The 15,584-nt window shown below is 37.2% G+C and overlaps 1 protein-coding gene across 1 annotated transcript; it reads left to right on the top strand.

Moving 5' to 3' along the window:
- Positions 1 to 3,552: 3,552 nt before the first annotated feature.
- LOC110776195 (protein IFH1) lies at positions 3,553 to 15,059 on the top strand. The gene is made up of 3 exons (XM_021980753.2): positions 3,553 to 4,322; positions 9,618 to 9,802; positions 14,222 to 15,059. The coding sequence occupies exons 1-3, from the start codon at positions 3,725 to 3,727 to the stop codon at positions 14,849 to 14,851; spliced, it is 1,413 nt and encodes a 470-aa protein (XP_021836445.2). The 5' UTR covers positions 3,553 to 3,724; the 3' UTR covers positions 14,852 to 15,059.
- Positions 15,060 to 15,584: the final 525 nt, after the last annotated feature.

Raw genomic sequence — 15,584 nt, 5'->3', positions numbered from 1 at the left:
TGTATTAGGAGATAATAAAAAGTATAATACTCCATTTAACATCACGAGATTAAAAAAAATATATGAGTAAACCTTTATGTAAACATATTCTTAATTAATATGCATGTGCTTATACTTAAATAACCGGGTCCATAAAAGACCTACTGATAAAAATCTGTTACAAAGATAAAGAATCATAGAACTATAATATAACACAAACTAAAATTAACCCGTGCATCACACGGGCTTAATTGGGCTTAATTCTACTATAATAGTAAAACAAAACTAAAACGGTTTTTTCATGAAATGCCCTTGAGATTTCACGAAATTCACCAAATACCCCTGCGTGTTTCAAAATACATAATATACCCCTATTTTTCCGTATTGTTCATAAAATGCACTTGGACTTAACGTCCGTTAGTTTTCCGTTAACAGTAGTTTACGGTTTTGCCCTTATATTGCTTTCATCCCCTTCATCCCCTTCACCTGCAAACTCTCTCTCTCTCTCCTCCCACTCAACCACCACTCCTCACCGCCGTCACCATCTTCGCCCTCGCTACCGTCGCCTACCTCGGCCAGGGTTCGACTTCCTCGGTTGCACCGTTGATGGCATCGGTGACCCGGTCAACTCTCTATCTCCTCCATTGGCGTTGTCGACGAGTGAGATTTCGTCAAGGCGAGAGACGTCGATTAAGGGGAGGAGTCGATCCCGGAGAAAATGGTGATCTTTCTCTCTCTTCTCTTCTGCTAATTTCAGTAGAAATTTATCACAATTGTTATAATAATATGTTAAATTAATGTAGCCTTACAATTTCTCTCTTCTCTTTCTCTTACTTCCAATGAAATTTATGGGTTTTCTGCATTTTTAGGGTTTTGATTTAAGGTTTTTGTTTGTTGATTTTGGATTAATATTAAGCATATAATTTGAACTGAAATTGCATTTCTACGCTTTTTTATTAGTTGGATTTCCATCAATGATTGTTTTTTATTGTCCCGAAAACATGATTTGTTGATATTACAAGTTTTCTGCTGGAAATGGACATCTCTGTTGTAATCAGTTAATTTGAGAACTATGGTGTTTGGTGGAAATGCCAAGAATGTACATTTGATATTAAAATCTTATTTTGATAGGATATTAACATTGATTATGTTTTCGTATGGGTATTATATTTTTCTAGAATATCTGAGTATTCGACACCATAACATGCTTGGACTCCTGACCCTTAATTTGGACCAATCATATGAAGTTTTAGTTTTGTTTGTTGCATCCATGTTCGACATATGATTTTGAGTTGGTGTTAGAGCCTCCAGGATATCCATTTGTGCCATAGCTATTAACTGCTATGTTATTGTTGGGATTTGATGATCCCTTGAATGAGATTTTGTCCAATCCTAATTTTGACGTTAAATTGCATTTTAGGTTCTAGTTGATGCTCCTAACATGGTTAGAGGTCAAATGAACTTGAAGCTCTTTGACCTATATCAAGGTTGAGATCGAGAAGTCACCAAACAAGAAGACCCTTGTCCAAGCTATGGAGGTTGCTGGTATGGTTTTTTGATCTCGGATTGATCTTTTGCTGCTTTTTCTTTGGGTATGCTTTGTTGTTAAATTGCTATGATGTCGGGCAGATGTTAAGAACAAGTGGGAGAACAGTTCATGGGGAAGGAAACTGATTGCCCAGAAGAGAAGAGCTGCTCTTATGACTTCAAAAGATTCAAGATCATGGTGGCCATGAATCTGCTTGTGTTTTGCTTGTGTTTTGATTCCATGAAATTGTTCCAGAAAAAATTCACGGGGTTACAATTGTTTCAAGCCATTTATGAGACTTTTTATTTGTACTCCCATCATTTTGTGATGAACCACACCACTAACACACCACCTGCTATTGTGTACACCAGGAGAAAGAAACAGAAGCCACTAGAGGCAGCAGCAGTGCAGTAGAGCAACACAAGGCTTGTGGAGAGAGTTGTTACCCCACTGCTAGCAGGCAAGAATAGTAATTAATGAAGTGTACTATGTAATTCTTAAATAGAAGAGGAGAGAGATAGAGTAGGCATTGAGCAACTTGTATTGAGATAGGAGATTGGTGACCTAAAGTCACTTACTTTGAGAGTTGTAGCCTTCAAGCTGTTGTCTTTTGTATCTGTACTGTTTGGTGTGAATCAAAGAAAGCTTCTTCTTTTCTATCTCGGTGTGAGCTTTTGACAGGTTGCAGGAGGAACTTGTTAAATTGTCTTCACTCGTTTCCATAAAATGTTCAAAGTATATGGCAATGGCAATCTAAGTTTTTGTAAAGTTACTATGCAAATTAATCAGCTTTTTATGAAATATAATCCCTGTTTATTGCTGGAAATTTGTTACAAGCTGCTCCACTTCATTGCTAGGAAAATTAGAAATGCAAACTAGCCGTTAGATTTAAATTATGCAGTTTAAAAACAGTTTGGGTATTTGGTGCAAACAAGTTTACAAATAGGTGTATATTGTTCAAAAAGTTTATAAATAGGCGCATTTGGTGAATTATAAACATGACTTAACGGAGGACTAACGGAAAGTCAAAATAGGGGTATTTGGTGAACAGTACGAAAAAAATAGGGGTATATTATGTATTTTGAAACACGCAGGGGTATTTGGTGAATTTCGTGAAACCTCAGGGGCATTTCATGAAAAAACCGAAACTAAAATGTTGATAGAAATCACATGTCTCGATATTCTTTAAAATAACACTGATTTGGAGAAGGAAAATTTATTATTAATACTAGGTGTGTGAATGATTCTTCATAGGTAGTTTTACTCCATACATACAACCTATCTTACTTAACCACCGTGAAATCTAAGTCACACTAGTTATTTATTGTTAATAAATAGTATTGACTTAGACATACTTGAACTTTCTCACGAACTTTCGAGCCGAGTCTAAAATAGCTTGGGCTTGGCTCTTTAAAATTTCAAGCTAAACCCAAGCACAAGCCGATTTTTAATCGAGCTTTGCCTAGCCAAACATCGAATAGTTCACGATTATGCTCGGCCCATTAACACTGATGTGAATGAATGGAAGGAACACAGGAAAAAGGTTTATTGTACAACTCACAGAATTGCTTATTCTAGCAAAAGCTCCTACTATCTAATTGGTAAAAGGTACACCCGGTTGTACGTAGCTCTACATGCAACCGGGTAGTTTTGGTTTTTAACCCCTTAAAAAGTACAATTTTATAGTTTAAAGCACATTTTTACGGGTTAAAGTATATTTTTATACGGAGTAGCTTAAAAGCAGATACATTTCAAAAGAACACATTATTAGTACAAAAAAACATATGAGCGCGAAGAATTTGAGAGGATATGTAAACTGATGTTGGTTGCTCACCTTTTAAGTTTAGGATTTTCCCAATTGGAAGAAGATATTCAATATCATAATATTTGAAAAACATATGTGCATTAAAATTGTCCAAATGTGCTTTTAAACTGAAAGATGTGATTTTAAACGGAAAGATGTGATTTTAAACAAAAAAAAAAAAAGTGCTTTTTTTGAGGGATTAAAAAACACAAAACGATCCGGTTACATGTAGAGCTACGTACAACCGGATATACCTAATAATTTGTGCCTAACATCGAAAAAGTTCCCAAAAAAACTCACAAAAAGTGAACCAACCCCATCAAGATTCTTCAATCAAATCCTCAGATTCGCAGATTTTTACGCCAATTTTCAATCTCTACTGGAATTAATGTGAAAATCCCACAATTTTTTTGATGTCTTGGCTTTCAATTCCACTCCCAAACCCCTTCAACCCCTTCAAGTCCCTTCAGTTTTCCAATGATGAGGAAGAAGAAGATGATGAAGAAGATAACCCCGGAAACGACGCCGTTTCTTCCGGCGTCGGCGTGAAGGAGGATTTTACGGCGATCGGGGAATCAATTGGGCGGCAATTTCGCGCGTTTATTTCGCCGGAAACCTCCAATTCCTGCGATGGTGGGTCCCCATCTTCTAGAACATTCGAGGGTATCCGAAGTGACTTGGAAGAAATAAAGGGTACCTTCAAATCTTCACTCTCTCTCTTCTCCAGTAACAGGGCTGTCTCTGAGATTTCCAAACTTGCTTCCAATTTTCTTCATTTAAATGATGAAGAAAATGATGTTAATCGTGTGAATAGTAGTAATAGGAATCATAATGATGGTGATAATCATGATCATGAGGATGAGGATGATGATGATGATGATGATGATGATGATGATGATGATGATGATGATGATGATGATGTTGGGGTTAATGATGAAGTAATTGAGTTTGCTCAACAGATTTCTAACCGCCCTGAACTTTGGACTGAATTTCCTTTATCACTCGATCATGGTAATAATCAATCACTTATTAAATTTAAGTTTCCTAATTTGGGATTTCCCCTTGAATTTATTGGTTTCGGTTTAAGATTGAGATTGTGATTGTTAAATCGATATAATAATCTATGTAACCTTGATTTTGATTTTGGGGTTTATCTTGCTTTTTTTAGGGGATTATTGGGTTGTTGGTGATCTAGAGTACATGTTACTGTTGATGATTTTTATTTTCCTCCCCTTTCACCTTCCTTTCGGAGATTCCTGCTTGAATTTGATGGTTGTGATATGCATTGGTGTTTTAGTGTACAGTAGCTGTGATCTTCATTTATGAAATGAGATTGGTTTTGCCTCCTGCAATTTAGGGTGATTTAGGATGTGATATGCAATGGTGGTTGTGAATCTTATAATGCAATTTAGGGAGATTTTAAAAATTGCGGCGATGTGGACAAGAAACTGTGACATATAGTGATTAGTTAACTTGATGTATATGTTACATAGCTAGGGTGCTTCTTACAGAACTTGCAACAAAATGGCGGTTTGTTGTAGCGCGATACATAGCTAGTTCAATGAAACTTCACCTCCTTTTTGCAGAGCGGGCAAATCTGAACGAAAAATAGAACGTTTGTGTCAACGGAGTATTTAGTATTTACAAACACAAACTCATCACAATTAACAGGAAACATTCAAGCAGACATTCTTAGTTAAGATGTATGGGGGAGAGGGGGGTGGTGGTGGGTAAAGATGGATGTAAGCCGGACGGGCCGAGGCCGACCCGACACGAGGCCCGGCACTAGCACGAAATTGTGGGCCACATTTTTTTTGGAAAAAGCACGACACGACAAAACACGCTAAATTTAGTAAAATTAGGCTTAGACACGATGGCTTGAACTTTTCACCCGGGCCCGACCCGATGCAGAGTGTGTTTGGCGTGGGACCGATCCGACCCGGCCCACGACCATCTTTAGTGGTGGGTGATGAATTGTGTCCGGGCTATGCGGCTTGTGAAGGGAATTGGCCTGATTGGCCGGGTGGGTGATGGGCTGTACCCGGGCCATCCGGCTTGTCAACTGAATTAACCTCATTGGACGGGTGGGTGATGGACTGTGCCCGGGCCATCCGGCTTGTGAACTGAAAAGGCCTGATTGGCCTGGTCGCAGTCAACTGCACCAGTATTAACAAGGAAGAATCTAAAAATCACAGTTTCCTTTTGACAGTAACCATATGTTACAAGAAAATTGTAGAAATTTTCGACTTTTTAATGAACTGAATGTTTAATATTACAGGCCCTATTTGGTTAGGAGCTGTTAGCTGATAGTTGGTTTGACTAGCGGTTAGCGGTTTGTATTAGTTGTTTGACTAGCTGGTTGCATTAGCTGTTTGTGTAAAAGTGTTTGGTAAATTAGCTGATAGTTGTTAGCTGTTTAATATGTAAAATGACCATTAAGGACATTGACATACTTTGTTTCTTATTAATATTAGACAAATAGTTTTTTGTGTTAATTTTTTTCTCTTTATATTTTTCTAATAAACATTGACTAAATAAAATAAATTTATTTTAAAAAAAATTCTTAACTTAAATTTTTTAATAATATATATTTTTCAAATAGAGAAATATTACTAATGATATTTCAAGCATGATTGCAATATACTTCAATTGCTTCAAAGTACTAATATAAAATTTATTACAATAAAAAACGAATCTAGTAAATAAGGTGAAATGAAAAAGAAAGTGTGAGTAATGTTTTAGGAGAAAAATATGTAGGGTACCAAGGTTGATAGTGGTTGTAATTATAGGCAATAATAGGACAAAATAGTCATATTCATCCACTTTCTCAAACCTCTAATTGTAAAAAGCTCCTATATTGAGCTTTTTTAAAATTAGCCTTTTCACCCAAAACTCTCTTCAAATCCTCTCATAACCAAACACTCCCAATTAGCTTTTTCTAAAGGTCAAACGTCTAATTCACCCCAAAAAGCTCTTTTTCCCTCAAACCTCTCCTAACCAAACACCCCCATAGTCTTCGGGGAAAGATTCAATGATTAATGGTAAAAGGATGATGCTTATCCTGTTGTAGAGTGGTGACCATTGAACTTTTGTGTTTCTTTGAGGGGCCAGGATGTTTTTGTGTGAATATGTCTGTTGTCGTTTGGTTTCATTTTTTCACTAGGTATGTGTTACTGGTGACTGTGAGCTAATTGTAGCAGCAATAATAACCACATAGCTTGATTGTCTCTGGAGGTTAAGATACATTCATCCTTAATTATAACTATTTAGCTAGTTGGGATGAGTTGGTAGGCTTTTTTGAGAGAGTTGCTGCTGAAGACTTTCAGAAAAAGTTGTTAAAGAGAGGAAATGCTACTAGTAAAAGCAGATTGCAAGTTTGGGAATATAATTGTAATTGATAAAGATTTTGGGAGCTGAGTCAGGAATATGATAATGGGAAAGATTCATAGAGGATTTTCACCTGTCTCACGATAGTTTTTGAGGAGTTAGGAAATACAGATGCATTGTTATTTTATCTGTTCCTTGGTACTTTTGTAATTAATGATTAATGCTAAAAGAATGGTGTTCTATAGATTGACTATAGATCTATTTAAGATCTTTGGTGATCTATTCCAGATATTTCTAGTTTTGGAGAAGGAAAGATGAGAAGATGAGGACGACTGATGGTGATGTAGGCAATGAGCACCATTGTTAGTGGACTTGAGTTTGATGCGCAAGGAGTGAGGAGTTGTGTAATATTCATTTGTTCCTTTTTTTATGCCAAATTTGTAAAAAACTACCTTATAATCGTGTTTTTGCTAAAACTGTCTTATAAAACAAATGTTGTAATTAACTACCTTATGGTGTAAGATACTACATTTTCTTGAATTATGAACGTTGAATCAAAATTCTGGGATTGACTTTACCATATGCATCTTACGTGTTATTTACTTACCTCTTTTCCTGTTTGATGCTATGTGAGATACATCTAATAAAGTCAATACCGGAATCTTGAATCAATGTTCATAATCTATTCAGTTAATGCTAGAAGGCTTCAAGTTGTTCTCTGATGCCACAGGGAATCCTAATAAATCCTCCATTTATTGTTGTGGAGTGAATAATGCTACAAAATCTAGCATTCAGAGGATCTCTGGTTTTCAACTAGAGGAGTTACCTTTTAGGTACCTAGGTGTTCCTATCAGCTCTAGGAAGTTGCAAGCTGGGGACTGTGAGATTTTAGTGGAGAAAATGGTTTCCAGAATCAAGGTGTGGAGCACTAGGCACCTCTCTTTTGCTAGAAGAATGCAACTGGTGAACTCAGTCCTGATGTGTATCTGTGTATATTGGGGGCAAATCTTCCTTCTACCCCCCTGATCACCCAGAAAAATTCTGCTATTTGCAGATCCTATTTATGGTATGGGGTGTATGATGACTGCAGACCTGGCAGTGTTAGTTGGGACAATCTTTACAACCAAAAAGATCAGGGGGGCCTAGGTTTCAGGAACATCTCCTTATGGAATCAGGCTGCTGTAGGTAAACTGGCATGGGCTATTAGCCAAAAGCAAGACAACTTGTGGGTTAAATGGGTTCACACACTCTATGTCAAAGACAAGTGCTGGCAGTAGTATAACCCATCTCTTGCTGCCAGTTGGGCTCTTCACTCTTCTCAGTGGCTTACTGATCCTAAGTTCTCTATTGGAGACACTTACAAAGGATTATGTGCTCAGAAACCAAGAGTACATTGGCATAGGTATGTTTGGAATAGGTATACTATGCCAAAGCATAGATTCACCCTATGGTTTAGGGTCAAGCATCACTGTCACTCACACCAATGCTGAATAGTCTAGCTCTAGTTTTCAGCACTGATTGCTTACTTTCAGTTCTCTCCTGGCTTGGTTTTCAACACTCCAGGAATAAGCTCCCTCAACTTCTCCAATGGGTGAGAAGATACTGCAAAAAGGACTTCAGAAGGAAAGTTGTTTTAGCTGCTCTGGCAGGTTTGGTGTACCAGATTTGGAAAGCAAGAAATACTGCTGTATGGGATTTTCAAGTTCCAGCTAAACAGTCACTTGTGAAAGCAGTCCAGAATGAGACTAAGCTTAGGGTCTAAAGTTTAATCAGTAGGACAGTCAGTAGAGTAGACCATGATTGGTTTGCTACTTTGTAATTCACATTGTTTTCTTAGCTCAGTGTGTTGAGCTTTAGTTGCTCAGGTTTGGTGCACTGGGAGTCTCCCTCTGTTTCCTTCCAGGCTAGGGTGTATTTCTCCCTTTTGTTGGTAATATATTCTCACATGTTTGCCAAAAAAAAATTGTTCATAATCCTACCAAAGGTAAATGTTTTATAAGGTAGTTAATTACATCATTTTTTTATAAGGTAATTTTTCACAAAAACTCGATTTTAGAAGGTAGTTTTTGACAAATTTGCCTTTTTTATTGTTCCACTTAGACTTACATGATTCCCAACGCACAATTTTGACAATTAATATCTTTAACTATCTATTCCCTCCGACCCTAATTGTTTGCCCATGCACTAAAAGTGTTTTATTAAGAATTGGTTGAGTGGAATTGAGAAGAGATAAAAATGGAAGGACCAAATATATTTTTCATGAGAGTGAAGTTGTGGCCCCATAAGCATTTATAGTAACAGGGCAATCTTTTGGGGACGGTCCAAAATGGAAAATGGAGCAAACAAAAAGGGACGGAAGGAGTATTAGTAAAAAAAAAGGCAAGGTATTTGAACAGTGATAGAAGTCTAAAATGGGAAAAATAATAAACAACAAAGGGAGTTTGTATCTTTTCTTTTTTTGGAATGTCCTGGAATTAAGGCACGTTTATTTTATGCTTGTCCCCATATCATGTGGTGGTATTTTACAAAGATCAAATATCTTTTAGGGTGGATTGGTGGAAAGCGTAATTGGTGATGACATTGATGTGACATAGAGTACTATAATGGATTTGAAGATCACTGTAAATCTTAACATTTGTGTCCGAATAAGAGTAGACTGTAGTGATTGTAAGAAGTCTTTTCTGAAATGCAGTACGTATAGGGTATTCCTTCTTTTTCAGTGCATCACAACTTAGGGTTTTTATCTCAAGCAGTCTTTATGTCCACTACAAGCTTAGATGATGATGGTCGATAAAAAAATGATAGTACTCTACTACTATTTGTTTGTCAAAGTTACTGTTTTTCTTTTGATTGATTGATAAATGCAGTCTGAATGCATCAAAAATTGCCTTCTGATTTTATTACCCGTGTTCTGCCTGCTGCTATATTATTGCCACTGGTTATTGTCACTTCCTCAACTTTGTTTTGTGTTATTTGCAGAGTTTGATATGTCTGAAGTTCAGTACGAGCATGCCTCAACTGTTGAGCGGTTGGTTCCAAGTCTGGCTGGTCTCAAAAGCCGAATTAGCAGGGACAAGAGCGAGAAGCAGTTTTGGATGATATATTTTATTTTGTTGCTTCCAAGGTTAAATGAGGAGGACCTGGAGCTTTTATCGACTCCTGATGTAAGATTTGCACTTCCATTATTTTCTTATTAAACTCAGTGGTCAGTTTCTTACATTTGATTGTGACTTCTGGCTGGTGTTTTTTACTTACTGCACCTTTAGGGTAGTCTTGATATGCACTGAGTTGCTGGTGCATTCCTAGCTTACTCTCAGCATTATTCTTTTTGGTTTGAAAAATCAAAACTAACTTTGTCTGTTGAAATATTTGAAAAGCTGAGTCCTCTTTGCATCATAGACATGATATTTTATGCACTTTCATCCTTGCTGTCCCTTCTCTCGCGTCATTGTTTTTCCTCTTGTGCAAACATTATTTTTGACCCTTGTATTGTGTTTGACTGCTTGGCAATTCGACATTAATGAGAATGTCCAAGTAAAAGTGTAGAAATCAACATACTCAATTATTTTCATGTATTTTATACAAAGAGAAAACTATGGAAGATTAAGATTGAAGACATTTGTGGAAATCTTCTACGAAGTAGTTATATTTTACTGTTAAAATCACTGGAAAAACATTGGAAAACAAAGGAAATAAAGAACTTGTTATGAACGCAGTACTCAACAAATGCAAAGTAATGGATGGTTGTATGCTTGATCAGAATTGATAAAGCTTAAAGCTTGTGGCTACAAACGTGAGAACTTTTGGGAGGTCCTCTCTCTTCCAATACTACTTAATACTCTCAACATAATTCTCAGTCTCTTCTCCTTCTTCCTTTTAATTACAAATTGCTAACTAAGGACATAAACATAAAGTCTCTCCTCCTCCTCCTAATTACAAACTGTTAACTAAAGACATAAACATAAAACAGACAAGACAGTTTGGTTTTTTTTTTTGTTTGTTTGGCAAATAAATGAATTTTATCAACCAAAAGAGGAACAAAGCTCCATTACAAGTAGACAAAAACAATGCTTCAAGCTTAAATCTCCCCACCTTCTGGGAAAGCTTGGAGGAAAGCTATCATAAGCAGCATCCTTACATAAAAAATTTAACTAACCAAAAGAGGAACAAAGCTCCATTACAATTTACAACTAGACAAAATACAATGCTCCAAGCTTAAACCTCCCATCTTCTAGGAAGGGTTGGAAGAAAGTTATCATAAGCAACATCTATAAATAAAAAATTTAACTACAAAAGAACTCTAACAATTCTTTCATTTCATCTGTACTGCATCTGTTGTATCACACCTCTTTGAAAAATCTTCTTATTCCTCTGCATCCATATAGCATAGATAGATTTTGCTAAACACATTTTATGAAGCTTTTGTCAATATTGCTTCGTTCTGCAAGCCTTAGCAGCCGTTCACTTTCAGAATCAAAGGATAAACACCACTCTATTGATGCACAAAACCTGAAGCACACCTTCCCAAATTCTGGTAGAATAGGAACAATTAAAGAAAAGTTGGCTGATATTTTCAGCTTCTATAACACAGAGAACACACAAGTACACAAACCCATCGGTGTGAATACCTCATTTTTGCATTCTGTCCTAGGTAAATAACCTTGTGAAGAACAGCCAACCAAGTGACGAATAAGCTCTTAATTCACATAAGTCTCTTCCATGGAAAGATTGTTATAGGACCCTGCATATTGTTATAAAGCTTCTTGATAGAAAATTTACTTCCTGCCAAAAAGGGTTGAAAACCTTCCTGAAACTGAGGAATATCTCTGCATTGAAGAATTTTTCTATACGCCCAAGACATATTTGCGATACGCATAGTCCATAACTCCATACGCTCTTGTTTCCGATGTAGTAAGAATGCATCCATCTAATCCATAATTTATCTTGCTTCATAGCTACTCCCGGAATAGCTTACAAAATTGCAGCCTTTTTCAACATTGGCAAATCAATTAAGTTCAATCCCCCTGCTATCTTAGGAAGGCATAACTGCTCCCAAGCTACAAGAGCTTTCTTAGATTGCTCTGCGGATCTTTTCCAGAGGTAAATCCTGCATATTCTTTGAAATTCTTTAAGAGCTCGCTTAGGGAGAAGAAAGATATGGCTCCAGTAGTTCTGCATACTAATAAGTACACTCTTAACCAACTGCAATCAACCAGCGTAAGACAATTGTTTAGCCGACCAAGATCTTACCCTTCCAACCATCTTCTCACTAAAACGTTTGCATTAGTAAAAGAGGATTTAGTAGAAGATAATTGTACTCCCGAGTATTTAAAGGGAAATTCACCGGTTTCCATATGCAAAACTCACTGACTAGTATATCTCTGTAGGAATACCACATAAGTAGATTCTGCTCTTTTCTAAATTGGGCAGAAGCTCTAATAAATCCATGAAAGCGGAAAAGAGAAGGCTTACAGAAACTATACCACCTTTTCAAAACTTGAGTAGATCATCCGCAAACATTAAATGAGTAATTTGGAGCCTCTCACATTTGGGATGATAATTAAGGCCAGGATTAGACCTCATTTCACTCATGCATCTTTATAAAATATCCATTCCCAAAGCAAGGAATGGAGTGAGAGGGTCTCCTCGTCTAAGACCCTTCCTTGCTAGAAAAGGAGGGCAAGGTTTCCCATTCAACAAGATCGAATAAGACACAGTAGTGACACGACACACTGATCAGTGACAAGTTGTTTCGGAAACTCTAACTCATGAAGCACAGAAAACAAAAAGTTCAATTCAATGGAATCATAAGCCTTTTTTAAATCCACTTTAATCATGCACCTAGGAGATCGAGTTGTCCTATTATACCCCTTTACCAATTTTGTGGCCATCAGAATGTTATCAGAGATGTGGCTATTAGGAATACACCAGACTGAGCCACATCAACTACCTCCCCCACAACTTTTTGCAGCATATGAGTTAACACTTTAGCAATGATTTTGTAGACTAAAGAACAACAAGCAATTGGTCTATAATCCTTTATAGTTACAGGATTGTTGGACTTAGGAACAAGAGGGATTGAATCACAGCAGCATAAACATCATATTTAACAATGTGCCACGTTTTCTTAAAGAAAACGGCATTTAAACCATCTGTCCCAGGTGCTTTGCAATTAGATATGCTTTTCAAAGCATCATCTATTTCTGAAAGGTTCTCTGGTTGGACTAACATACGGCTGGAAGCATGTTTCTAAAGATAGGAAGATCAATACCTGGAAGGGAGTCAGTTGAAGATCCAATCAGAGTCAAATAAAAACCAAAGACTTCTTTTAGTATGTCTGAAGCAGCACTAAGAGTTTGGTCATCTAAAGATTGCAACAAGCTAATTAATATTGTTAAGGTGTTACCACTCCTATTCAAGGCTGAAGCAATAATGGGTGTTTGCATTCCCAGTTGTAATCCATTGCAACCTTGATTTTTGCTTAACAATATTCTCTTCAACACTGCACCATTTTTTTTAGTTCTGTAATGAGAAAATTTTATTTTTCATGAAGAGCCTGATCACAAGGGTGAGACTTCAGGTTGTCTTGAATTAGTTCTAACTCCAAGTGGAAATGAGCTATCTTGCTTTCCACATGTTGAAATTCCTCCTTGTGCATGCTCTTGGGTTTCTTTCTTTACTCCTTCAAGCTTTTTCCGCCAACTGGTACATAGCAGACCCATGAGCGTTCTCTCCCCAAGCAGTTGAAACCACCTCTTCAAGCGTCAAAGAATCTAAAAGGTCTGCCTCCACCCTTATTTCTTTAATGAGTGTTTGGCTTGTGGTGGCTGCCTCGCTTAAGCAAGGTCCAATGCCAACTGTTCTGTTTGTTTGCCCACCTTGGCTTGTTCCTCTCCTTGCTTGGCTTGTCTCCTTCTTGCACAAGTGTACAGAACTGGTGGCTGTGGTGGGTTAGGAGAGTGCATCACAGAAACTCTTGTAAATTACATTTATTTTTAACAGTTTTCTTCATCAAACAAACCAAACGATGGAAAACTAATAGATTTCCTCATTAAACAACCCGACAAGTGAAAGTTAGTCATTTCTACTTTTTTGTAGGTGCTTTTAAATAGAGGCTATGGTTATGAGTTCATTATGTTATATGTAATCCTTCTTCACTCATAGATACACTATTATTTAATACCTCCTCGGCTCCTCCGAATTGGTAATGAGTTGTTACTAAGTTGACAAAGAAAAACACATGTGGTGGGTACTTGGGAATATAGTTGCTCGTGACTTACCTTGCAAATTTACATACAAGTTTTTATTAGCCATCACATGACCACCATACATTATTGCCTACGAAACGGGCCATTAGTACTGGGTTGGTATTGAATATTAACACTTCTTTGCTTTTGTAGTTTGATAATTATTGTCTTCATTGATTAGATAGAGCTTTTGAGGATGAAACTTTTGTGAGAATAACTTGCAGAAGTGTTCCAGACTGAGGTTTTTACTATGTAAGGCGTAGTGTGTGTATATAAGAGAGTGTCTTGGAGATATTGATATTTCTGATTATGTGACAAGTTTAACTGATCCTGCAGATTGTTGAAGCAAGAGAGACACTGTTGATGATGCTTCGAGCTAAGAAGAGCGATGACATCAATTATGACAATCTCCAATCGGGTAGCTCCTCTGATTTGGACAATGAAGGTCATGAAACACGAATAGACAATAGCCAATCTGTGAAAAATGTAACAACATCTGAGGATCCAAGTACATCAAAATGTGTCGAGGGTAATGAGTGTAGCAACATCAAAAAGATTCTAGAGACAGGGGATGGGATCAAATTTTCTTCTACTGATCCTAACCAATCAGATGCTAAGCATGAAAATTCAAATGTAAGTGTTGTAACTGAAGAGCATGGAATAAATGACAATGGGAAAGAAAAAGAAAAATCAGTTACTAAAGGAACTTCTGGTGATGCTCCAAAGAAATTTCAAAGTGAAGATGATGTCTCTTTCAGTGATCTTGAAGACGATGATAGTGATCTCCCTAACAGACATTCAAGGTCAGGGCCATCACAGTTAACGGGAAGTTCATCACCTGAAGGGTCCAGTGATTGGGGTCGATTGAATAAAAATGTGGAAGCCAAGGTATCAAGCTTGCGTGAAAGAGACTCGGAGGGTGAGGACTCGGCTGGCTGGCTTACAGTCGATGATTTCGACACTTGATAGTTTGGCCAACGTTCTTAAAATTACTGGATCCTTGTAAAGCCTTGAATTGTTTTCTCCCCGTCTTTTTTTTTTTTTTTTTTTTTTTTCCCGGTTTTATATCTGTGCGGTGGTGTTTGAAACATTGGTCCCTAAAAGATCCTTGGTTACATAAATCAAAGATGAAGAAATGATATATGCCCATGTCACTGTTTTGCACTTTTGCTGATGGATTTGCATTGCTAGCCTGGTATTTTTTGCTGTAGAGAAACTATGCTGAATTGTTAGTGTAGTTAGATGTTGGATGTCTGCCCAAAGGTTTCTGCTAAATCAGCCATTAAGGAACCGTGAACATTTTCATGGGTTGATTATACAAATACGAACCGTGAAAGCGTGGCCGATAATCCTTTAAGTCTTATGAATTATAAGCTAGGGGTGTCATAAAAGTTACCACATGGATGACTGGTTTGTGGCAGCCAAGCGTTAATAGCTATGTTGCTTTTTGATTGATCCTTCATTGTCGTCTCTTCCCGTCGTTGTGAAATACTAGGACTCACAAATTGTTGAATTGTTCACCTACAATGGCGAACAGGTGAATTTGTTTTTTAGACCGTCAAGTGACATGTGAGTTTACCTAATAATAATGACATTAGTCGCAATTAAAATTCAACCCATGATTCACACAATTGGCCATCTCGCTTGGTTCAAAGGCACGTGATACGAAGTTAGCGTGTGTTGGATTATGAATGCAAGT

Source organism: Spinacia oleracea, chromosome 2 (genome assembly GCF_020520425.1).
Source record: "Spinacia oleracea cultivar Varoflay chromosome 2, BTI_SOV_V1, whole genome shotgun sequence".
Classification (NCBI taxonomy): Eukaryota; Viridiplantae; Streptophyta; class Magnoliopsida; order Caryophyllales; family Amaranthaceae; genus Spinacia; species Spinacia oleracea.
The sequence above is the reverse complement of the archived record's forward strand: the minus strand, read 5'-3'. Positions and strand labels throughout refer to the sequence as shown.

What these genes read in the sequence shown, in the direction of transcription:
- LOC110776195 (XM_021980753.2), top strand. Translation starts at nt 3,725, where the DNA reads ATGTCTTGGCTTTCAATTCCACTCCCAAACCCCTTCAACCCCTTCAAG. An exon ending in TCCTTTATCACTCGATCATG is followed by an intron (nt 4,323 to 9,617) that starts GTAATAATCAAT and finishes TGTTATTTGCAG; the next exon opens with AGTTTGATATGTCTGAAGTT. An exon ending in AGCTTTTATCGACTCCTGAT is followed by an intron (nt 9,803 to 14,221) that starts GTAAGATTTGCA and finishes CTGATCCTGCAG; the next exon opens with ATTGTTGAAGCAAGAGAGAC.